Source organism: Hyalella azteca, unplaced genomic scaffold (assembly GCF_000764305.2).
Source record: "Hyalella azteca isolate HAZT.00-mixed unplaced genomic scaffold, Hazt_2.0.2 contig11450, whole genome shotgun sequence".
Lineage (NCBI taxonomy): Eukaryota > Metazoa > Arthropoda > Malacostraca > Amphipoda > Hyalellidae > Hyalella > Hyalella azteca.
In genome coordinates this window covers 244,487-270,996 of record NW_025941449.1, presented here as the reverse complement: position 1 = coordinate 270,996, position 26,510 = coordinate 244,487, and the positions used below count along the sequence as shown (strand labels likewise).

At 40.0% G+C, this 26,510-nt stretch overlaps 1 protein-coding gene across 1 annotated transcript; it reads left to right on the top strand.

Annotated features, from left to right (window-relative positions):
* The first annotated feature begins 6,185 nt into the window (after positions 1-6,185).
* Positions 6,186-20,261, top strand: LOC108672306 (sodium-dependent phosphate transport protein 2B). The gene is made up of 8 exons (XM_018159947.2): positions 6,186-6,318; positions 12,652-12,783; positions 15,061-15,192; positions 15,802-15,887; positions 17,124-17,348; positions 17,529-17,646; positions 18,292-18,420; positions 18,767-20,261. Exons 2-8 carry the CDS (start codon positions 12,678-12,680, stop codon positions 19,564-19,566), a joined length of 1,596 nt encoding a protein of 531 aa, XP_018015436.1. The 5' UTR covers positions 6,186-6,318; positions 12,652-12,677; the 3' UTR covers positions 19,567-20,261.
* The last annotated feature ends 6,249 nt before the right edge of the window (positions 20,262-26,510 follow it).

Genomic DNA, 26,510 nt, shown 5'->3' with positions numbered 1-26,510 from the left:
TACCCGGTACTCATTGGTAAATTTTTGAACTGATTATGTTCTTATTGACGGTTTTGTAAAAAATGTAAAAATCTAAATTCGTTCATACCGTTTCTGCGTTGTTAAGAATTGTTTTTGACGCATACACCGCGAGTCAGTTGTAAGCATCGATTCAAATTTGTCTGGCGCATTAAATAAAACTTATTTGTGAGGCGACAGCATCACACCATACTTAATTGCTTATACCATGTAGCTCACTTGCAAGCAATATGTCTAAGAACTTTTGAGCGGCTTGCCAGTGTTTTTTTTTTCAAAGTGTTATCTTTTTAAGCGTCTATACCTTAACGCATCTTTAGTGGTAAATAATTTTCCGAGTTTGAAAACGGAGAAAGAGCTCTTCTCTACTCCCGTTGACTTAAAAACCAAGCCTAGGCGAGATTCCTCAACACTCTACAGCAGTGGTCCCCAAAATTTTTGTCGCCGCGGACCGGTCAGCGTTTGATAATTTAAACGCGGCCTACCTATATGGAGTTGGGGGTCACATTGGGGGGGAGGGGGGAGTGACATTGAATGTAGATTTTTTTACAATTTTAGTATCTGATAAGGATATTATTCTACAGAGAAATATAAAAATTAAAAATAAACATTAAAGAAAAAGGTATTAAAAAAAGAATAAACATAAATAATAAATTGTTGTTCCTCATCTTAATGAACAAGGTTCTTGTGTTTGGGGAGGAAAATTTTGCTAAAAATAATTATTATTAATAATATAAATTATTTTTATTTTTTGAAATAATGAATACAAAATTACAATTGTGGTATATAAGTTATAGTGACAAACAAAAGTAGTAAAGAGAACAGAAAATACAAGGTTTGTGGGAAAAATTAAGACATATATATAATAACAATGAAGGGTTATTCCAGACGTTTCACATAATTTATTTTGGATTCATCGGTATTTTCTTTATTTTTAAGGCTGAATAGAAAGGTTGAAAGTATGCAGAGGGTGACTTTTAACATCTATGACGTGTTTAAATACGATTTGCCTTATTTAAGTTAGGGCAAGACCGCCTTCAGAGTCAAGGAGCGACCAGTTGGACATAAAACGACTCCTCAATCGGGGCATATTATGGCAGTGCATGTGGTGTTGTTTTTCTTCGAAGGTATTATGTACATAGATGGTAACTTAGCGTGAAAGTGTTTATAACGGAATAATTATTTTAAGCTAAATAATTGACGATTAAAAAATACTTTGATTTTTAAGTAGTACCATTTGGTCCACGGCCCAGTACCGGGCCGCGGACCATATGTTGGGGACCACTGCTCTATACAGGGTCCGCCATATTTATGGCAACGCATGTTTTTTTTTTTTTTTTTTCTCAATGAAACAAACAGGCGCATTGTTCTTTTATTGGATGAGCTGGTAGCCAAGAATTACCTAAACAATTCTCAGACACATTTATTCAATATGCCCACCCTTATTTTTAATGAAGGCCTCTAATCTACGCGGGAAGGCTTCACAGGAGACACGCAGAATTTCTTGAGAGATCAAGTCCCATTCTCGTGTCAATTTATAATTCAAACTATTCAAAGAATCACGAGGTGTTCTGCAGACCCTACTCTCTAAAATAGCCCACACAGAAAAGTCGAGAGGAATCGAATCAGGGCTTCTTGAGGGCCATTCATTTTTGCTAATGAACGCTGGGATGTGACACTGAATCCAGTTTTGGGTCATGTTTGAGCCATGTGATGGGGCAGAGTCTTGTTGAAAACTCCATGGTGAGCCGTTGAAGTGTTTACGGGCCCAAGATTATAACACAGCTTTCAAAACGTCCGATATGTATCGCTGACTGTTCAATAACGGGGACAAAAACGAGTGGGGACCTCCCAGTGGCGGTTACCGCGGCCCAAACCATCACGGACATGGGATTTTGACGTCGTGTTGCTATTCTGGTTGCCCCAGATCCTTCCCGACTCCAAACTCTGCCATTTTGACGGTTAACGCTTTGTTCAATGTCAAATTTTTTCTCGTCACTGAACACCAAGTAAGGCAGCGTGCCATCATCGATGAGATCCAGAATGTGCTGGCATCATTCGAGCCTTATTCGTTCATGACGGTCTGTTATTTCATGCCTTAATTATTGTTTGTATCTTGTAAGGGGAGGTTTTGAGGTCATCTTTGAGGACTCTACGCATTGATGTCTGACTGACTCCTGCTTCTGCAGCCAATTTTGCAGCTGAGCGACAGGGTTTCTCCTCAACTTCTCCCTCGTGTTTTTGACCAATTGTTTTGTTCGGACACTTCGTTTCCTTCCTTGACCAGGTCGATTGTATGTTTCACCAGTTTCCTTTAATTTTTTTACTACCTTCTGCACAGTTTCACGACGAATTTGGAGCTTTTTTGTAATGACTGAATCACTCTCGCCCTTTTTATGAAGGGTTACAATTGCATTTCTATCTACTGCCATAAGTAATAGTAATTTCTTCTCGCTTCGAGTCACCGACATGTGGAACAGCCTCCCTGATAGCATCGTTGACGCTCCGAGTATGAACATCTTCAAAAACAGACTAGACGAAGCTATGCAGGAGCATATGTTCAGTCTTAAACTGCCTAGCAAATTACGGACCATGGCAGGCAATAAGTCCAGCAGCTATCTCAATCAAAAGGCCGGATCCCTTGTGAATCAAGTCACGAAAAGTTCAAGAATCGGCAACAGGCCATGGGCCTATTTCTTCAACGCCGACAATTCTATTCTATTCTATTCTAATAATAAATTTAGACACCTTAGACTTCTGCAATATAAAATAGATTAATTAATAGATGATATTAAGCTTCATTATAAAAGAAAAGTCTCCTAGAAACCAATTTATTTTATATAGCAAACATCAGTTGCCATAAATATGGCGGACCCTGTATATGTTCGTCCCTCGTCATTTTTCTGTAATAATTGTACTCCAACGTCCCGCCCGAGGTTAACGGTAAACATGATGTAAACACTCGGATTGCAGTCTCTCAACCTAAAGACTTTTAAACAATTTAAGTCACTCATTATTGAGCTTCTCTAATGCCTACTACGTACAATTAAATTGATAAATGGAACAGCTGAAGTGTAAATTCAATTCTCTCAAATGAATGAACTACATTGTAACGCAAACTCTACTACAAATCAAGTTCAATATGTGTGTGTGGGCGCACTATGTTAACCCTTAGCAGTTCAGTTCGTGTGATTTTCGTCCAAATCGTTCAATCTCTGCAAGCGGGACACCTTCTCCAACGAAAAAAAATCTAGAGCAAATTCGCGTATGATAAAAAACTAATACAAGATAGTGATGACCATGCAACTTGTCGTCGTTTCTCAGAACTAGTGTATGAATGGCGCTCAGATGGAGCTGAAAAAAAAAAAAAATTCCAACAAAAAACTGTTGCGGCACTTCGTACGAGTTCCTGCTAGCTGCGTTGCAAGGTAAGTCTTGCATCATGCCCTACGCGAGCCCCAATGTCCACGAAGAATGAATGCTTGTGTATATATCATCCTTCTAGTAACTCGGCAGCCCAGTGATACTTGAAAATTCCAAGTTTTACACTGAAGACCTTTAATAAATGAAGCACCAACGCTATGCTTCATCTAATATGCAATGCATGGAATAGCAAGCATTTTCCAATTGATCTGCTGGAATGATTGACCTAAGAACTGTGATAGTTTTCTCCAACTAATAGAATAGAAGCGTCGGCGTTGAAGAAATAGGCCCATGGTATACGAGGCCATATTATGAATTAATTGTGTAAGATTTATTCCCAGGAATAAGTTGCTGCCCAACTATGTCACCTGAACATAAAAACGAATACTTTATTTTTGCATGTTAAAATCTGGACGATAATTTATAACAAAACTATTTGAGTTACCCTGCATCATTAAATTTTCAAGCTGCAGTCTTACGGGATAGCATGTCGGACATCGAACTAATCTGATTAGTTATCTTCGCTACCGCAATCGTTAGCGACTTCAGTTAACGGTACTATTGCCACAAGGTAATGTGTACTATGCATTATCTCCTGTAAATACACTGAGGCTTCGTCAGGGAATTTCTGAGGAAGGTTCTAATTTGGATATGCAATGTCTCGGTCGTAATTGGCAGCAAGGAAATCCAGTGTACGAATATAGACTCGTAGAATGAATGGGATGCTCCAGGAAGAGTTTTTGTCGGGTCATGGTGGCAAAAGATGCAAAAAGTATTGATATAAATCGGTCTTAATCTTAATTATCAAAGTCGCGCACATAATCAACTGACTGATCGTTGGATATGTGAGTTGAAATGTCAAATCAAAGAACAAAATTACTTTAACCTGCAATAAGCAAGTAATAAGGAGCGAGTGTTTCCAAGCATTCAAGAAGTATCTCGCTATTATACCCAAGAGAACCGACCCTGACCTAGCAAGGCGACCCAGCTTATTCTGTACGCGCCCCGACACAAATCCCGACGCTCCCTCACCATCTGCGCGCCATTGCTCTCAGGAAGCACACATGAAAGGTCGAGATCTGCTTACCGTTGTTCTTCAGGCGCTGTCGCACCGTATTGATGAATAATAGCGTTAGCTTGGCGCATTACTCAATATCGTGAACGTACCGTATTAATAAAAAACATTATTGCACCGTCTTATTCAGTAGCGTTATAAATGTACCGTATTATTCGGCGACGTAAGCGCTGTATGAGTGAGACCAAACCATGGAGAACTTTTTCAAATAATAAAAAGTCTCATTCAGAATTCTTCCTGCTGAAATTATGTCGTAGTACTTTTTTATTTATTTATCTTGTCATCATTCCTCCTGTACTGTGTTGGCAACTCAGGCAGCCTCGAGCGCGCTGCTCACCGAATAGTCAACTTGGCTAAACATTCGTCAGCGAGGTTTCGGAAGTTGAACAGCCGGAGAGAACGCCTTCATCACGTGGCTCCGGTCTTCTCTTTGCTAATCAAGTCACGTGCAACGGAGCCGCGCATTGGCTGATGATGACGAAATAGGCGCTACCAACGTGACGGGCATGAATTTACAAACTCAGCCAAATGCCTGGGTGGGCGCATAAACGTAAAAAATTATCAAAAAATGATTGTGCGGTTATTATATATGATTCCAGTGTATTATAGTGTTCAAAACTGAATGGTTTTATGGATCATTTTGCGAAGAATCTAGATTGTACCGGTTTAGACTTGGTATTGATTATTCTGGGGTTGTGTCGGGGGCAGCCAGGCAGCCAATGCCAGCCAAGAGCGGCGCCTATATAAACGTCACCGGATCCTGGGCGCGCCAGTGAACGTTTAAACGTTGCCTGTTAAGCATCACTCTTCTCCATAGCGAAAGATCGCATAATTGGGCATTTGCCCACGTGTTGAATCTTTCCTTCCTAAGGGAGACATAAAATTGAAGATCTCCTGAACATCGGAATCATGCTCAAAGTTTCCAAGAAACGGGAAGCGCCGATGCGGGACGAGCTTGTGAGTGATATTTACAACATTTGTACTAATATGAATAATTAGATATATATTAAATTTTATTTTTTTTGAAAAGAGCGGTGCATATTTTTTGTCTATTTGAAACCAATTAGATTGAATGAAATTTGGCTACAAGAATTACTCTGCACAGTGTCAGGGCCAAGTTATTGAACAAAGTCCCATTTAAGAGAACTAGTAGCTAGGTAGTAGGTATGTGATTGTTCTGTCAGAACAGAACGTCCGACGAGAATTCGTAATTTTTCTCTTGCGCGATTTATTACAATGTATTCTCCCGAACAATACGGAAAATTGCATGGTTCCATAGCCATCCACATTTTGGTGAAGCTAATCGTCAGTCGGATCACGCTTACTGTTGATTCGCATTAACATCAAGTTCGGGTAATCTGCTGGACTGGAACTGGAAGCTCGCGTCCATTTGAAACTTATGTCTTAGCCCCAGTTAAAGAATTAAGTAGGTAAAGGCAGGGGAATCTTTTAGGTATAAAGTGAAAAAGGGAAAAAATCTGCTCACATTTATTTTCAGGATACTGAGGATTGAGTGCCATATTTTTTACTCGATTTGTCTGACGTTCAACGTAATATCCACTCAGGTAGCAGTGAAGTCCGACCTCGGACTCCTGGCGGGCGACTCCGACGATTGCTCGCCATCGAGCTCACGTCCAACTCTCGCCCTGAGTGTCGGACAACCGCACTGGTAGCAGTGAAGTCCGACCTCGGACTCCTGGCGGGCGACTCCGACGATTGCTCGCCATCGAGCTCGCGTCCAACTCTCGCCCTGAGTGTCGGACAACCGCACCCATACCGCGACCACCGCCCTGCTCCTTTGCCCGGTGAGTAATTTCTTGGAAATTCTAGCTTAGGTAATAGCCAGCACATAGAGCAGCAGCTTCCTCTGTGAGTCCAGAGTTTTCATATTTGACTAAAGATATGCGTAACTAGAGCAATCGCACCGAAATCGCGCCACGCTTATCTGGTGAGTTGTTGGATTCAGCGAAAAAAATTCTTGCCGCTGTGTAATACACGTCGGCACTCAACGCGATCACCACTTGTCTCCTCAGCCTGGTTTATCGTTTATCATTTATAACTTTTACTCACTGAAGTTTTTAAGGTGCCAGTTTTAATTCTGTTTGTTTTCAAGTAATGTGTTTGCAAGAGTATGGGCCATTTGAGCAATCGAGGAATCCTGGAAAAATTCATTTTTTATACATGCTTTTGAGTAAAAACACTTCCTTCATAATTTGATCATGGTAATGTTTAACTTATCTTGTTTATTTATAAACCTTGGCCAGGTTAAGCGATATAGGTCTGTCGAAAGTTCGAAGATAATTCATTTCAGTATCAAATCTTTTCGGAAACACCCACAGAGACGACAGTGTTTAATTTTAAATTTGAGTCTCGAGAGAAATGATATTGGCGCTTATTCATTTCAACCATTTTAATATGAAATTTGGTATTGAATCGAGGAGCATAGAAAATCGTACATAGAATATAAGTATTGAACGCTCTCAAGGGAATGTTGTTGATATCGATCGAAGGTATCTAACGTTTCATGGCGTTTGTTGCTCCTAACTTCCATGCAGGCTAATATTCTAGCGCGACCTCATTTTGCTGCTAAGAGTTGATCTTTGCACCGTGGTAAATATAGCATCGTGGCACGATCATGATATTTTAAAATTATTTCTTTATAACGAAGAAGCGGCGAGGCCAGTGACAGATGTAGAACGAGGACTGAGCCGCAGCGCGGCAGTGAGAGAATTTCGCGCGCGCGAGAGTCAATTGATTCAGCCTACTTGCTGCCTTTCTCGTCCTCCCGCCAACTGGCGGAAGGCGGCAAAGATTTCCGGTTAGCGATCATAGCCTTGGGCGCTGTAGCTGCTGAACCGATTTCCTGTCACCTTAATAATATAAAATTGGGGTGTTAATAAAAAGTTCTAATCTATGTTTCCGGTCCTATTATAAAGAAAATTTATTTAAACATTTATTTTTTTTTACAAAACTCCAATTTGCGTACTACTATCATACACTTAGCTAAGCTAACATTGTTACAATCGGAAATAAACATATCCCTGTGTTATTTCCACTACGGCCGCAAGAAATAGGAATATTGATGAGCCTGCAAAATATTTATTGAGGCCATCGGACGATGACACCGCCACGCGCCTCGCCCCAGCAATCTAGCGTCTCACGACTCGTCTGTTACCAGACCGTGCGAGGCGATGTTTGTTGCTAGAATTAGAGGCGATTGTTAATATCGGCGATAATATCTGAAGGCATTTTTAAGGCCTCAGATGAAGTTCAGGGAAATTTGTACGTTCATTTCAAGTATATATATACATGTGTGATCTGTAGGAACACCATATAAGTAAATTAAAATTTTCACTGAATTGGTTCCTCAGGAAATGTCCGCAATAATATCTGTTAAACATTTCCAACTTATATATTTTTCAATATTTTATTATATTTATCTATATTTACACGGTGTGTTCATAGTACAACTAAACTCAAAGCAGATTGACCAAAAGACACTGTGTCAGCAATGCGACTCAAACTTTGTGCGCAAGGCCGAGCAAAGGTGGCTGCTGCACTGGGAGGCTTGGGTGCGAAGGATGGGGTGATCGAAAGCACTGCGGTTATTTTTGTCATCACCTGCCTTACGGTGCAGCGTGATGGTTTCATGGTGGTGAGTTAAGAGCGTTAGGGTTTAAGGGTTAAGATGTTGACGGAAGACAGCGCCACTGCAGTGCACTGGTTGGCGCAAACTATTTACGCAGCGGTAACAGCTCAGAGATGAAAGGAGCTAGCCACGGGTTCAAGTCCTAGAAGCTGAGTTAATTTTCAGTATCGCTGGTGGGCGTCGCTTGGTCGTCATTAAGGGTGGTGTTTGCAGCATGGTGCCCGGTTGTTCTCCCTAAACGAACTTTGGATACGCGTTTCCTAAGGATCTTAAGGCGGAACAGCCTTCTACCTCGAGTAAAGTCTTTTTTGCCTCGAGCCGTGGCAAATAACTCTCAGTTAAACATGAAAATAATTCATCTTCAATCCCTTATAGGGACTCTCTCATCTCATAAATTGCGACATCAATCTTCCACGAATTTGTTAATTATGACTCATTCATGACGTCATCACTTCGTATTGTGAAATGTCGATCTTAATTAGTGTGCAGCTGACACCATGACGACAATCAGAGATAATGGGATTCTTGCGTCATCTATGACGTCATGGATATGTCACCACTCACCAGCTCCGCCGGGTTAGGAGGCAGGCGGGGGAAGGGGAGGGCATTGCCCACTGCAGATGTGGGGGTAGCGCCGTGGGTGAAAAAGGGGCAACTTAACCGCCCGGACTCCCTGATATCGATCCTCTCCCGAAGACCCTGCATCACATCCTCTGCTCCTTACATCCTGCAAAGTGCGATTTGTATCATGTGTTGTTCAAAGGTGTACATGATGATCGTTCGTGCTCTTCAATTGCACGCTTTCAGGGCTTCAAGAATTCATTGGACTTCTTAAAGCGTTGCACCACACTTTGTTTCTACTATTGCACATACATGTGATTTAAGTTGCCATTTGATTAATTACATCTTTTTAAAAGAAGAATTAGTCGAAAATAAGCAGAACGACTGCCGTAACACAGCGTCGAGCTCCATCTTAGTTCCACGTAGGCATATGGTCAGCAAGGTAGAAGTAGAACTACGACGGAGCAACAGCTGTTGCACCACTGTATGCGTGCGTCTGCTGCTGCTGAGTGCAGTTGCTTGGTTGTACATTTTTCGTCATAATCATCAAATAGTCGTCACAAGCATCACCGCAATCATGATCATAGTCATTGCCAACACCATCGTCGTTATTATCATCATAATAGTCACAATCATCATCCCATAAATCATAATAATCATAGCCAAAATCTTGAGGAACGATTCAGTGTCGACAAATTATATCACCAACAAGACGAGTATAAATAAGGTAGAAAGGAATCCCATTTACCCCATGGCGATGGGTAATGGATTTTTTCTTGTAAGTTCGGATTGTCGAGGGCGATGAATTTCTGTTCCATTCATTCTATAAAGAGTTTCTATTCGTCCGAAATATTCACCGGAAAGATGGAATTTTTCGAATGTTTACGCTTTTTAATAAATTTTTCTAAAAATACTCAAAGAAAATGAAGAAAAGTTCACGTTCCATATTGAAAACCAAAATTCCATGACCTGTAGTACTATAAATGAAATTGAAGCTTCTCCCTCAGCGCGGAGTGCGATTTATATACGAGCCTAATATGCAAACAAATATTGATTGTAATTTTTGCAAACAAGGATCACACTGGAGGTATTTATTGCATATCATGTAGTTTCTGTTACAAGTGAATAAGTCATTTTGGTTTATTGGTTCGGGTTTTTCGTTTCTAAGGATATGAATTGAATTCCATAATCGTAAGAGAATCAGTGAATTGTTCGTACAAAGTCATTTCCTTTTTTAATCGTTATTTTTATTCATTCTGATTTATGTTGCCTTGAATTTAATGCTCCTACTTTATTTGTCTCTAAGCATAGTCTTAAATGAAGTAAGTTCATCTGCGGTCGCTGCGACGTCTTCGGTGACCATGAAATCAGACTATGCCGGAGCATCGATCCTGAGGCAGCCTTGAAACGTTGCCTCTTGAGCGAGCTGATTATACTTGAACCTGTGACGTGTGACGTTGCTTCCAACTGTAAACTACTACAGCGTTAGTAGTCATGCGACAAATGCTGAATGTAGTCATAATCAATAATAGAAATATCTGATGAAGCATGTATATTTCAGCGTGAATTCGATCGATTAAAGCAGCTGCGATGTCGCAGGGTCGTCGAAGAAAGAAAATTGTATCCGTGAATTCTAAGTGAAGGACAGTAAGGGATTTTCTATATCAGTATTGGCTGCGTTCGAGTCGCTGGACAGAATTTGGCATCTCGAGTCTCGACAAGCCATGGGATGCCTGTGCCTAACGGATAGAGCATCCTAATGATCAGGTCGATCTCTGTGCATATCGTTGAAAAATACTTGCAAGATGTTTAAAACATTACATTTTTCGATGGCTGATCTCTTAGTGTCCAGTTAAATGGGGTTGTAAGTCTCTCACACAAAAATAAAATCCTGATTTTATAATGTGAAATTCTCTTTAAATGCGCTTATTAATTGAAATAGAAGCTCTTGATCAGTGTGATTGTTTATGAACCTTATTATTCAATGAGCCTCTGTAAAACCTTACATAGAAGCAACACCACCTTTCTGTTTAGGCATCGGTCGTTTTTATAGCTACCGTTTCAAACGCATGCATCAGTTGCTAGAGTGAAGCCTTGAGTCTTCAGCACAGCTTATCAGATTGGCATAGCTTCTGTGACATTCGGGTGCCTCCTCTTATCGAAATGCGCCTTTGCCTGTGGCTTTCAAAGCGCCTTTACGTAATGAATCAGTTAAAGCTTGGCGCTTCGGCGGCTTTATGTACCGTATCTCTCACACCTGTCCCGCGAGCCGCGCTAATGTTTTTGAATATTCATATTTTCAATACTTAGCTCAATCATGTTAAACTTTTTAACAATTTTATTTTTTTTATTGAAGGGTTATTAATTGTATTGGCGACGTAATTTGTTGCTGCACCTATTTTAATTACAAAAACCATTCACTGACGTGCTCATGCTACTGCATATTGTAGAAAAGCTGAACTTATTTGATGGCCACTTAGTCCTGGAAGTTAAGCATTTGAGGATTTCTACAAGTTGTTCCTGGTTAGGTTCTTCCAGCCGACGCTGGATGAACAACCAATTCATTGAAAACTCAGTAGGTTAGCAGACCGTACTGAAACTTGTCATTTCTGATGCTGGATTCATGTAAGCTCTTCTCGTCTGTAGAGATGGTGTAACAACTTTTCGTTCCGGCGTCAATATTTAATGGCAAATAACAGATAAATTAAGACCAATCGTGAATACAGGCGTTTGCCGAGGTGCGAAGTTCTGTTGTCTTGACGATATCCCACGACGAGGATATTTGCAACTCGCGTCGGAAAATGAGTTCGGATTTGCGACAGGAAACGAAATGCACACTGAACTCTTGGCTACATGTATAAGAGCAGTAATTGTTGTGGAACGTGTGTGGAATTTTCGTCAAGTGTCTTTTAACGTTGTTTTGGTGCTAACATTTTTAACGCTCTAATCGAGATCTTTTTATCAAACGATAAATTCAAGATGTGAACATTTGTGATTTTCGGCACTGAGGTACAAAGTAATTTATTCAACTAACTGTGTTCCCACCTTAATGGAGGACTCCATGAACAAAATGGTGCCTCGTCAATGTAAGTTAGCCGCTCGTTTGCTTGTTTTTCTCGATCTAATTATTCAAGTCGCATCTGCCGCAGCTCGGTGTTATAAAAAACTTAAGAATTCCCGACGCTCGAGAGCTCACAACTCGGCTAATATTATAATATTCATCCCTCTCAGACTGATAAACTTAATTCGGTTCTTGCAGCACTAAAAATGTGCCGATTAGTTCCCGTTCAACTTTAACATATTATGCGCTGTTTTTGTGCTACTCGTCTTCGACTCCCGGAATGAAGGTTGAGTATCTGATGCCGATATCGCTAATTTATTGAATTTTCTGTCTAATTTTACTTTTATTAAATCTATTTAGTAGCTAAAATGTCTTCTGCAGCTCTACAGCTGAGTCAACTGTCAGTTCGTGCTTCTTTATATGGCTCAGTTTCTCTTTTATTCTGTAAGTTTCATATGCCTTTGTGATGAAAAATTTTTAATTTGTGACTTATTTCTCCGTAATCTACATTATAAACACATTTATACAAAAGCCACAACTGGTTGACAATAATATTTAGCCTATGGCTTAATAATGACTGATCGGTTGTATTTATTTTCGATGCGATTTCTTTGCGTATTATCTTTGTAACGTATATTATGTTTGTAACGTACATGATATTTAATTCAATCGACTTTTAGACGCGATATTATTGCAGTAGCCAATACATCTATCATTGTTTTAGTACTCAAATTCAGTCTCGTTTTGTTTTGCTATTTGTTTTTGATGTTTTCTAAACGAACTTGACGACTGTATTTATTCTTTCCCTGCTAGAATTTTTCCCGCACATATTTTTCTTACCTGCGGGTCGTGTTTATTGTCCACCAGAACGCCAGGGGCGCTGCTGGCCGCTGATGGTGGTGTGCAAGCTGGTGCTGCTGCTGCTGCTTCTCTACCTCTTCATCAGCTCCCTGGGCCTCCTAGCCTCCTCGTTTCGGCTCCTCGGCGGCAAAACTGCGAGTGAGTATTCCTTTTGTTTTAGGTGTAGGGACTTTATTATTTTTACTGCAATAAGTGTCTTTAGCAGGAGGTCTGCGATTGAACGTCTATTTTGTTCTTTGCCTTAATGGCGAAAACCGTTACTGAACTGGATGTATTCTATCATATCATGGGAGGATCGTCACCCTCATTCAAAATAAAAGAAAACCATTACGTAATTTTCCCAACTTGAATAGGCTCTATCTTGTTCACAAATTCCAGAGAGGCTAAAATTATAGGATTTTTATTCGCATCTACAGATTGATTTTATATTCCAGGCATCATTCAGTTGCATTATTTCTCTAATTTAAACATCCCAATAAATCGCTACTCTTGAATAATCAAAAAAAAAAACTCGTAGCCCACCCCCACGCGGTTCGAACAACGGTACAGTTATACGACAAAAATCCTGCATAAGAAGATGGCTGGTTTAGCACGAGGCATATGTTTTATGGCGCACATATTATTTCCGCGTATAGATTTCATAACACTAAGAGCCCCTGCCATCAGAGGAAGGGTCGCTCAACGGACAGTTTTCACTTTCAAGGCATCGAACTAAGCCCGTTAGTTAGACCGTCCGCACGTGGCTAATTTAAGACGTGTCTCCCCGACTTATAACGTGGCATAAATAAATTTTGGCTTCGGCATGATGCTTGTTCAAATATATTAGCAGGTGTGTGGGTGAATATGATGATGACAACTGATAGAATATCATAAATTAAATGAATTTGCACTCGCGTCCAACATTAATATCACACGAATATCACTCGACCAACATTAATAATCGTACATTAGTGTAATTCACAAGAAGCATCATTTTAACAAAACTATACCGAAAAATCAAACCCACCTGAACACAGTAAATCATAATTAGTGTATCTTATTAATCATTATTATTAATATTATTATTATTATTATTATTATTATTATTATTATTAAGATATGTCAGCCCTGGAGACTGGTCTCGTGTAGCTTACGGCGAAAGGCACCTTAACAATAGTTATATTAGACCGGTAATATTTAGTGTTTGAGGCGATTTCCAGTGATTTTCGCTGATATACAGAATTTTTTGCAATTATACTGATTTATTTACAGATTTTTAGTTGATTAGCCGTGATTAAATGCCTTGAAATGCGATTCACGTAACCAGTAAAGACTGAAAAATTTTAAACGTTGTGTAAATATTGAAAATATTAGGATAATTGCCGCTGTACTACTTCCAGCAAAATGCTTGGATGATTTTTACTTCCATTAATATAAAGTTAGGAAAGACCGAGGTTCCACTGTGACGACAAAAATTTACAGTCATGTTTCACCAGAAATATTTTTTTTTCATTAGGTATTGTGAAGAAAACTGTCTGAAACGCTCATCACTTGAAGTAACATTCTAATAGGGAAAGAGCCAATAATGGAGCTACTACCTCTCACAATTACTAGCCAAATAGTTATAAGTAGGATGATAACGACTTATGTGATAAAGTACATGCAAAATAAAACAATAATACACAATAGATATCATAGCCCAGACTAAAAGAAGAACATGTATGTGGTGGCAGGCTCGGTGTTCCAGCGACTAATGTGATAAAGTGCTTGTGAAATACAACAATAATGCATATATATCATAGCCCAGATAACAAGAACATGTATGTGGCGTCAAGCTCGGTGTTCCAACGACTAAGGTGATAAAGTACATGTGATATACATCAATAATGCATAAATATCATAGCCCAGACTAAGAAGAATATGTATGTGGTCTCAGGCTCGGTGTTCCAACGACTAAGGTGATAAAGTACATGTGATGTACAACAATAATGCATAAATATCATAGCCCAGACTAAGAAGAACATGTATGTGTCGGCAGGCTCGGTGTTCCAGCGACTAATGTGATAAAGTACATGTGTTATACATCAATAATGCATATATATCATAGCCCAGACTAAGAAGAACATATGTATGTGGTCTCAGGCTCGGTGTTCCAATGACTAATGTGATAAAGTACTTGTGATATACTTCAATAATGCATATATATCATAGCCCAGACTAAGAAGAACATGTATGTGGTGGCAGGCTCGGTGTTCCAACGACTAATGTGATAAAGTACATGTGAACAATAATGCATATATATCATAGCCCAGACTAAGAAGAACATGTATGTGGCGGCAGGCTCGGTGTTCCTACGACTAATGTGATAAAGTACATGTGAACAATAATGCATATATATCATAGCCCAGACTAAGAAAAACATGTATGTGGCGGCAGGCTCGGTGTTCCAGCAGTCAGCAGTGCTGGGCAACCCTGTGGTCGGGCTCATGATCGGTGTGCTCGTCACGGTGCTGGTGCAGTCATCGTCCACCTCGTCTTCCATCATCGTCTCCATGGTCGCCGCTGACTGTGAGAACTCAGTGACGCTCTATTATGCAAAGAAATATTAATTTCATTAAGAAAACCGTTTTATTTTTCAAATTTTATAATAGGTTGTGTTATTAGTTTGTCAAAAAGCGTATAAATGCAACTAACTCTATCCAATGAATGAATGAATCAGCGACATTATTTCAGCCAAAATTTTAGTTCAAGTCACTATGTGTTAATTCCTGAGACAGTGTTGATTCTTCACGTAGTGTTAGTTGTTGAAATAGTATTGATATATCAGGCTATTTAGATTCCTTATATAGCGTTGACATCCCGGGTAGCGTTAAAACTCGATGTAGTGTTGATACTGCGGGTAGCGTTGATTCACACTAAAAATAATTCGAGTGAATTTGTTGCGTGCCAATCTGAAACGGGGGCAACATCATTTCAGGTTGCTGTGGAGTTATTTATATATTGCTCACATGCCAGCCCAGGCTACATTTTTCTTAATTTATGCTTTTTGAAAAATGTCCCCTAACCATTTTCAACAAGTTAGCTACCTAAGTCATTTAATTTTTGCAGGAATATTATTAATAGAATTTTATAGCAGAAATTCCGTCTTCATTTTGTATCGTCACACTTTGTTAACAGTCATGGACGTGCGTACAGCGATCCCCATCATCATGGGAGCCAACATCGGCACGTCAGTAACCAACACCCTCGTCTCCCTGGGACAGGTAAGGCCGTGGTTGAATTAGTATTAATTCAACCATGGGTAAGGCCTCCACCTCTTAACCCTAACGTACCTTAGTCTAAAAATGCCGGACACCGTTGTCAAGCTGAAATAAAAAATTAAAGGCAGAATTAACAGGCTTGTCTGTTACGATAAATATGGAAGGTATAGAGGTATGATACATAAGAGAATTAAGCATATTTTTTCATAGAATAGAATAGAAGCGTCGGCGCTGAAGAAATAGGCCCATGGCATGTGAAGTTTGGAATGTTTAACTTCGTGAGAAAACGAAATATTACAATTACATAGCGTTATTATAAGCTGAATGACATAAATTTAACCAAAAAAAGTCACCCTACAACTAAAAATTATCTTCTCTGAAGTGGATTGATTTTATTGCGACCATGTCATGTTTACTGTTCACTGATAAGATTTGCCGACGCTCGATGACGCACTGGGAAGTTACAGCGTAGTCGCTTCGAGCCTCCAGAACATTTGTCTTATTTTAGACTGCGCCGCGCCGTTACTAAATTTACCTTAACTTATGCGCTCAGTTCGGCGTACGATAGCGCGCTCATATTTCTGCGTAAATATGTGCTGGCAGATTGCCTGTATGGGACGCTGTACGCGATAAACAGTCCCACAGTTCTGCAGTTCTTGAAGTCCTAACTTCTTCAGCGATTCCTGCTTTGCTTACAAATTTTTCACATCTTGTGAGTTAGAGATAGTTTATTCAGGTAGTTTCTTCTATTTCATTTTAGGCATTAAAAATTATCTTCATTTTGTTTTTGATCTCCATTAGTATGACTTTTTCGTCTGCGATTATGCCACACCAGCCACAAATACTCATTATGTGCAAACGAATTATTGTAGAAAGTTGTAATTTCTTCATTGATCAAGCAATTTTTAAAGCTAAATAATGCTAAATAATGATAAATAATAAATAATAATAAAATTATAATAATAATTATAAATAATATCAGTTTACTGATATTATGAAGCCTTATATTTCTTCCGTTTTAATTCCATATCCACTCACGCGTAAGTATATTTTATTTCTTAGCTGTCGTTTAGCTGCATTTCTAGTAAAGGCCGTGGCCGGCCCCCATACGCGTAAAAAGATTTTTTTTACGCGTATGGGATTTACGATTTTAATGATTTTTATCATGTCTCAAGCCTTGAAATTTATCTCCGTTTAATGCTTTACAAAATTATCAAAAGACATTCCTGAACTGTGCAGATGGGCAACCGAGACGAATTTGAGCGGGCGTTTGCGGGTGCCACGGTACACGACATCTTCAACTGGATGTGCGTGCTGGTGCTGCTCCCGCTCGAGGTGCTCACCGGTTACCTCTACACCCTCAGTAAAGCCGTCCTCGCTGCCTTCCAGTTTGAACACTCCGAAGAAGTCAAGATCGAACTCCTCTCCAAACTCACCAAACCTTTCACTAAAAGAATTATCCAGGTGAGGTTCATGGGAGAATCCTGCTAGGGCTCAATTCTCCCTGAAAATTGTTTCATTGTGATATCCATTGAAGTATCCTTCCACCACAACATGATAGTGTATTGGACTTGAATTTGATGTGGTCTGTTAAGATTATTAAATGCGTACTTTCAAATTTGTTATTTGAATACTTTGTTATAGTTGGACAAAAGCGTTCTAGAAGGCTGGGCTCTGAACGACCCTGCGTACAACAACGCTACTTTGCTGCGCCGTTACTGCTCCTCTGTCGTGGATGCCAACACAACCGAAGTAGTCACTTGTAAGTTTATTGTATTAATGGGTAGTACAGCCCAGTGGTTACAGTTCAGAGTGCTAGGGTTGGAGCAAAGAGTTGCGGGTTCGATCCCAGCTGTGTACGATAGTCTCTGGTCAGAATCGGCAAGGAGACCGGGCGGTTGAGCAAAGCAAAATTGGAGCAGTGAGTTGTGTGTTCGAGGCCGAAACAAGCTGTGAATGTTTTGCGATGTTATGGATGGGCGACAGGCCTACGGCCTAATAAACGCTGAAACTGCTATTATTCTTTAATGAATTTCGTTTCGAATATCTGTTGTCGCTTTTTACCAATCTTAAATTGAAATTCTGTTTAATCTTGAATTTCGTTTTCATAGAGATTACCTATTTTCGATCGTTGGTTGAATTTGTAACTGAAGAAGAATGTTGAATCGCCTAAAAGTTATATGTATTGAAATGATCGAAACCTTGCACTAGAGAGTGGATAAAAATATTTAAGATATCTCGACACTGCCAGCAATTCACCAATTGTTTTTCATCTACGGAAATTTCCGCGATAACTTTGAATTAATTATATACATTTAGTTTGAAGATTATATGAAATGCTCCGGTTAAGTTAGCATTCATCACCAAATTAGTAAACGAACTGTATTAAACATATTGTCATTTGCAGGCAACCATATCGCCGCTCAGATTCCTCTGGGAGACACCGCCATCGGGGTGATGCTGATGGTCTTCTCGCTGGTCCTGCTCTGTAGCTGCCTCGTGGCCATCGTCAAGATCTTGGGCTCATTGCTCAAAGGTAAGAGCAATGGATTGATAATGTTCACGAGGATTGATAATGTTCATTAACTTAACTCTTTGTGTGTACTACAGGGTCATAATGAATTATTTCCCCCATTTAGTAGTGAGTTTAAAGCTTGTACAGTTCTACATTTGTTCCTAAACATTGTGGAAAAATTGCTAAAATTAACCACTAGCGCTTTCAAAGATTTCGATCTGAAATTGCTTGCGATTCGGAATTATTGCAATGAACAATCTTAAACTAATATTGAGTAATTAATTCAGATAACGAAGTAATTATTATCATTAGAAGCAAATTATTTCGCATTGAGATTTTCATACTAATGTTTTTTATTTTATTTTAGGGTCCGTAGCAAACGTGATTCAAACAGTCCTGAACGCTGACTTGCCTTACGTCCCCTGGCTCACGGGATACCTCGCCATTTTGGTGGGTGCCGTGATGACCTTCTTGCTTCAGTCTTCCTCAATCTTCACTTCATCCTTGACACCTTTGGTGGGACTTGGACTCATCTCAGTGGACCGTGTGTATCCCCTCACTCTTGGTTCAAATTTAGGAACCACTACCACGGCTCTATTGGCTGCCTTGTCATCGGAAGGCAACCGTCTCCACCCTGCCATTCAAGTTGCTTTGGTCCATCTGTTTTTCAACATGAGTGGAATTCTTCTTTACTACGTCATCCCATTTATGCGCATCCCCGTCCCACTGGCCAAAATGATGGGTAGGACTACCGCAAAATATCGCTGGTTCGCTGTCTTCTACATGATCATCAGCTTCGGATTATTCCCCATGATGATCTTCGCTGTATCTCTCGGAGGTCCTACCGCTATCTACTCTGTACTAATTCCTCTGGGCATGCTGCTCTTCTTTGTAATCCTAGTCAACGTGATGCAGGCAAAATGCCCCAAGTGTCTTCCGTCCTGCCTGCGATCGTGGCACTGGCTTCCACTCCCCCTCCGTTCCCTGCAGCCTTTGGATCGAGTCTTCAGTAAATTAGCGTGCTGTTGTTGCAAGACGAGTGATCAGCATTTGTACATGCCACCTTCCGAGCGCTACGATTTTGACGATCAAGCAGGCATTCAAATCTTGGTGCATGCTGACAAAAACAAACCATCAATTTTCTCAAGCAATGAAACATGTGCTTGAGATGCTCCGTTGTTACGCTGCATCAAACTGAAGTTGGCACCCATTTACGTTAATTAAGTTGAGCTGAACCTACAGTCAAACAGACAAGACCCTGCACTCGAGTGGTAGCAAGTTCCGTATTAGAATACAAATATTTGATCGTTACTATCTAAGGCGGAATAGTTAAGCGGAGTTGTTCTTCCGCCATTCTTCACGAAGATCTGTACCCAGGACATCGAATCTTTGCTTAAATGAAGATCGTCGGTCTAGGCCGATTGAACGCAATCATTTCACTTGCTTTGCATTTCAAATAAGGTTTAAGAAGTGAACATTATTCTCCCGTAATTCTTTCTGCGAAGCAATCTCAGTTTCATTGTTATCCCAAGAATATTCTGTTTCGGAGTACTCCAGTATTCACTGTGGCTTACTGTATACTATAGTATACACTGATGTGGCTTTTTCCTCGTGCTAGAGGCTTGATAGGTTAGTAGCCTATTGTGACTGTGATAGCTAATATTAGTGCTAATATACTTGAATGCTGTGCATATTGAGCAATATTGTTCAATACGAGTTCCTCATGCGTATTTATGTTAGCATCTTTTTTCCGCGTAAGCCATTGCAACATTTTATCCCGTAATTATGCAGCTTTACATAATGAATATAGTGTTGTTAAAAAAATGTAGTTCAGTACTCACTGCAGCGAGTGACAGAGAGCGCATTTTCTCGTTGACGAAAACGTGAAGTCACGGACGGACGGACAGACAGACGGACGGACAGACGGACATGGCGAGCACAATAGCGCCTTTTTTCCATGAATGAGAAAATGCGCTAAAAATGCTGACTGGTGACATATATTTTTATACGTAACAATGGATAGTGCTGCATTCTTCACTCTCATTTCCTCATCTCTCACCCTTTTTTTAAGTAACTGTACTGTTTTATTTTAGAATTATATCTAATAAAGTATTTTTGTATGAATGCTTTAATTCTCCGATAATATTTGATCATGAACCTTGCGGCATTCGTTCTCACCTTGAGTTGAAAATGAATATATGAATATTATTTTTTTCCTCTATTCGAAATTGCTCGACACTTTCAATGCCATAAACCAGTCTTTTAATTGGTAAACGCATACTGTGCCCAGACAGTATAATTGAATTGCATTAGAAAAAAAATTGTGCAATTATGACAATTGAAGTACACAAGGGCATAAATAAAATGCCTGTTTAAACCTAAAATAAAACTAGACAAACAATGACAAGTGCTAAGACGAATAAATGATTGTTACATGAGACATCGACTACTATAGAAAGTGTTAATACATCATTTTCATTTTCAATATTTAAATTCATATCATTTCAACAAGATGTCGCAAATTCCCCTTCAGGATGCGACCTTCATTTCTGTGGCCCATTGTCAAGTTAGTGGTGAGCCTAAATTATCCCAAATTAATGAAGGAAGCTCGATGAAACTGTGAAAATGCATTTATTAGGCTACAAAAGTTGTGTTCATTTCGTGATTATTATTTCGATTTCGCTTCCGAGTTGTACGGAAAATTCTGTGCAGTAGGATGGCAGATATATTAGGCTCACTGCGAATATAGGACAGTATAATATCGAACAAAATGATATCGTTGGGTTATACTGAACGCTTTTGAAAAGTTTCATCTTGCTACCTCAACTAGCTTGGGGGATATTTGACGCTAACTGTAAACTTGACAATCGGCCGCAGAGGGGACTCAGGGGAGCGCAGCCGTGTACCACCAATTTTGTGCACCATTAAGCCCTGAATCGAACGTCTTGGATCTCTCCCGACCTACACCAATCAACCGTGCACAACTCGGCTTTGTCCTCTTCCGGCCTTGACCACCACCTGCCGTGCACCACCAGACCGCGGATCGAATATGACTTCCAGGCATCATTCAATTACGTAATTTTACGTTCACCGCATCTGAGGTTAGGTTTGAGATAGCATAGTCCTGTTTCAAAATTTATCGTACTTCGACAAGTGGCCGTTCGACCGAGGGATGGTTCGACCCACGGCCTAGATGGGTCGCCTGCCGAAGACCACCACTGCCCTGGATGTAATGGACCATCATGATTCCTGCCTTCCGGAACGCAGCCTTCAACACTTCAAGCCGTCCGTATCCTGTCTCTTATACACATCTTGAGATTNCCCGTTTTATGCTATGGCTCGGACTGAGCTGCAGGAAACCCTCCATGAACTTGGAGTCTCCATAACAGTCCAAAACTTGTGTGGAGGAGGGGATTTCCCTCCTCCTGTTCAGTTCGCAATAGTCAGTGCCTTTACTAAATACCTTCTTGCTACTGGGCGTTTGAAAGAAATGTAGTTTGTTCCAGCTAATCACTAATTTAATGGTCATCAACCATCCTTTTGATGCTTTTGAAGCATGACAGTCTTGGCAGGATCCTCCCCATCACATGACTAATTGTAAATGTGACTCCTGTACAGGACCTTTCCAAGATGTGTACAAAATCCCCCAGACAGGAGGCTCCCCTGTTGAGTTTTGACCCTGATGGTAGCAGTCAAGTAGATTAGAAGATTAGCATCAGCAGGTCTTGAACACAATACTTATTTCCCCTGTACCCAATAAATATGATGCTCCAGGCTGCGCCATCCCAGGCTGGACCATCTGGCCCTGGCTCTCTGTCTGGGTAGACCCTCCAGTTAGGTAAGGGTTACTAACATGCATGTAGCACTAATTCCGTGACCTAGTAGTTGAATGAACTAACAAACAGAACAACATCTCAGATTTGCGAACTTACCGAGGCCTTTGCCCTCAGGTTTGTGCGGCCAAACCCTTGATGCCTGTCCAGACGTGAGGCGAGTGGTGAGGAACCAAGTCCTCAGAAAGCAGATAGAAGAAGAATCATGATGGTCCATTACATCCAGGGCAGTGGTTGTCTTCGGCAGGCAACCCTAACGTACATAGAATGCTGTATATAGAATTGTGCACTGGGCCTCATAGAATGAAAAGTAATTGAAATGCACTATGATTTATGTCTCCAAAACATATGATGGTTGTCACTAAAACATTTTTTTCTATTTCATCCTTAGTATCCTTAGTACCAAGTCGCTCATAACTGTCCCTTCAGGTATGTTTTTCACGATCTTTTTTGTTATAGTGAAATCACTTGACTCAATTAACATTATGCAAAATTACAAACCATCGTGTAAGCTTAGGGACGACTGAAATAGCCCAGCATTGCCCAATACCAGCATAATTTTCATACTTCTCCCCGTGCCGAAGCATGCTGCCAGCTGCAGAGCAAATTAGCCAACATGATTACTTGCTGAAAGCCACAGGGACCAAACCCCTTCATGGATGTAAACCAGCGAGCCAATGAGCTGCAAGCCACCAAAACAATGGTCATAACTCATAATCCACACGCTAAACCCTAAAATAGTTCTATTCCATGCAGCCTAGCCCTTTCACCACTTTCGATAAAGAACGCCCTGCGCCACTGTGCTATCAGTACACTGCTACCTCTCCAGCCTGTCCATTTTTCTGGAGGCTAAACCTCCATGATTGCCCCTTGCTCCCCCTCCTTTTGGTACCAGCTTGCGGAAGAATTCTAACCAAACCTAACCTAACCTAACCCTTTTATGGAAAGGTGGAGAGAAGGGGGTAAGTGTGGAGGAAGAAGATGCTGGTGAGCATCAGGGCTGGGCTTACGCCTGCAAAATGGGTAAGGTGATGCGACAGTCCGGTATGGGGCCGTTCCCATTTACGGCAGTCTGGTGCGGTCTACGGACCCTGTGGCTTATGGCATTTGTAACAAGTGATGGTAGCTTGGTAGGGTAAACGCGGTATATTCCGACACATTAAGGAGGCATCGAGAAATGAAAAACTATAAAAAAACCGTATGCGTTATGTAAGTTCTGTTGGCTTCACGTGACTCTCAAAACACCGCACTACGCGTCAGCAACGATGAAACGTCACAAAATGTTGCCATATTTATTAAAAAGCCTTTAGAATGGAAACCTATAGATGAGGCAAGTAAGAACAGCTGCATAGGATTTAGGCTGACTATTTCTATTGCATGTAGAGGGTTGGCATTGGCTCTTGGGCTGATTTAAGAGTAAAATTTTTGTGCTACGGCAGCGCTCCCTATTCCCTAATCTTACAGATACAGAAGAAATGCTACATGGCTGCTGATATGAAGCTTGCAGTGGATAAGGTCATTGTCACACACTTGTCAATGCTCAATGGCATGTCCATGGAATATACCCTCGAGCTTGTAGTCTTTGTAAATGATATCCTTGCCAGCCCCTTAAATACGGGCATGGATACAGTAATATCACATAAATAATACAGTAATTAATGAATATGGTAATATAATATCAATAAAGGAAAAAAAAGTAAAAATCACAGAAAATGTCATTTATTTTACATCTACTTCTACATCATCTACAATGAAAGAGGAGGACTTCAAAGTTCAAAGTACTGTTAGTAATGGATGAGTACACTCTGTGACTCTGCATGCTTCAAATGTTTTAAAATTAACTTTTATTGCAAGTGTCCCAGATTACCCCGTTCCCAGGGGTAAATTGGGACTGTTTTATTTTGCATCTGGCACCTTACGAATAGCATATGGATTTTTTTTGAAGATGCCATTGGATAGCCCTTGCAATTCGCAAAGAGCCATAAAATGAGCCTAAACTTTTTTCTGAAATGTTTCATGGTAAGAAGTTATTAGCAAAAATCGCTCAAAACCGTCCCTTTTTACCCCGTTTGATGGTACTGCATCTGCTGATGCATGTGAGCATCTTTGACAGGGCATCAGCACAGTGGGTGGTGTGTTCTGATTCCAAGTCAGGCTTGCAACTCATAAGATCCTTAAGCCCATCTTGCACATCTATTGTATCCAAGATCTGCACAAGCTTGCTGGCTCTGCAGTCTGCACCTGGGGTGTCTGCTGACCTGCAGCCAGTTAAAGGCTATGCTGGAATACATGGTAACCAGGTAATGAACTGCCTGACAAAGTTGCACAGCTGGGACACTCACTTGACTTCATGGTGCTCTTACACTTTGAGCATTTGGATCTCAAGAGCTGCTTACAAAAATGATTGCATGAGCACTTGTGTCAGAGGTAAGTGCAAATGTCAGTGGTAAATGCAAATAGGAAGGGTGTCCACCTGACTACAAAAAGAAACAAGTTGTTCTCCATCCCTTGGGTGGTTGCTCCCATTTTTTGAGCAGTGGCGGTCCTGGCTCAACTCCCTCTAGGCCATGCAGGTATTGGTGCTTATTTATTTTGCTCTGATATGTCACCCTTTCCAAGGTGTTGCAACTGCAATGGGTAGATACAATTGAGCACTACCTTCTTCCCTGTGGACTAAATCAGGAAGCTTGGCAACAGATTGAAAGAGTTGTGGCTACCTATGGTAGTATGAATCCTCTTACAGTCCAGGATCTATTGGGCGAGGGAGACTTCCCAGGAAGTGCTCAATTTGCCATATTTAAGGCTGCGGTTGTGTACATAAGGAGTACAGGACGCCTAGAAAATCTGTGAGTACATCAAGATTCCTTGTGGCGCTACTCAGACCTAAATTATAGAAAACTGTTGAAGATCTTTTGATTAATCCAGGTGAAACAAGTTCTCTGTTGAGAGCAACTCCAGTCACCTCAAAATGGACAACAACAACAACAATTTGAAAATCTGCTTTGAATGTCATTCAGAATTAAGATCATTCAACTGGGTATTTTCAGCTCAAACCTGGAAAGTGGAAATTCTATTAGAATTATAACTGAAAACTTTTATTAATATCCTATTCAAATTGATTTTTTTTTAAAAAAGGGTGTATATATCTGGACTCTTGAGTGTGAAGAAGTCTCCACCACTAAAATCAAAGACAGACTGAGATTGAGAGAGTGAGTCACTGATTGAGAATTGAGACTATTTGTTGAAAATGTAACAAAGCTTGACAAGGTCATCTGTAAAATCTGAAGCCCATTGGTTGCTGCTAAATCAAAATATATTTTTTAATGTTAGTGCACTATTTTGTTCATGCATTTACAGTTTCATTTTTTGCAGACATCACTTACCAGTTTGTTGGCTTTTTTGTGGGACGTGAACAACTTTGAACTATAAAGGGTTAATTATTATGCCCAAAAAAAGGAACTCCTCACAACTGCAAGAAGATATCCTTTGTGCTCTACAAGGTAATGTTATAATACTCCTGATCATACTTTTTTCTGTAATAATACCTTTTTTTCTGATTCCAGTTATCTAAACAAGTTTAATTCAAAGTTCATTTCAGCCTCATTCTGCTTTACTTGGATCATCGTCAGATGAATCAATTCAATGTCAGGTGACTTGGGTCAAGACTTAGAGTCAAGTTTAGATTTCCAGCAAGATTAGAAGTCAGAAAAAATATGTTTGGGCCTGCCAATATACTCAAATTGATTCATTAGTGATTCATCTCCAACATTCTTTGTTTTTCTTTGTTTCATACTCCTGAGCTAGATAATGATGGTATTTTTCCCAGAAGAACTTTAACTTCTTGAGAAAATGAACAATTATAGAAATAATTAGTAATGGAAATTTTATTAGTAGTATCACAATCTAAAATGAAAATTTTGAGACATGTGATTTTAGTGATAAGTCAGAATTTTTCAATTTTGTATCAAGTACTGGTATAGTGTAAATTAATATTAATATGATTTGAATGGGAAGAATAACTTTTCATACATAATACCAAACTGTGTTAAAGAGCTTCTTTATTTCATATTCAAACTAAATACATGAATAAAGATTTGCTGCTTCACTGAAATGATATTTAGGAAAGAAATTTAAGCAGTTTTTTTTGTGATACAATACAATATGTGCAATTGAGCATTGCTCATAATTGTGAATTATTCAAATTTTGATATCATCATCTTGAAAAATTCAAGGGCAAATATATATTGGCTATTATATAGGTACCCGTTTTTCTGCCAG

Excerpts from the sequence above, each read along its gene's own strand:
- LOC108672306 (XM_018159947.2), top strand. The coding sequence starts at position 12,678 with ATGGTGGTGTGCAAGCTGGTGCTGCTGCTGCTGCTTCTCTACCTCTTC. Across the intron at positions 15,888-17,123 it reads CCCTCGTCTCCCTGGGACAG|ATGGGCAACCGAGACGAATT; the intron begins GTAAGGCCGTGG and ends TGAACTGTGCAG. Across the intron at positions 17,349-17,528 it reads TCACTAAAAGAATTATCCAG|TTGGACAAAAGCGTTCTAGA; the intron begins GTGAGGTTCATG and ends ACTTTGTTATAG.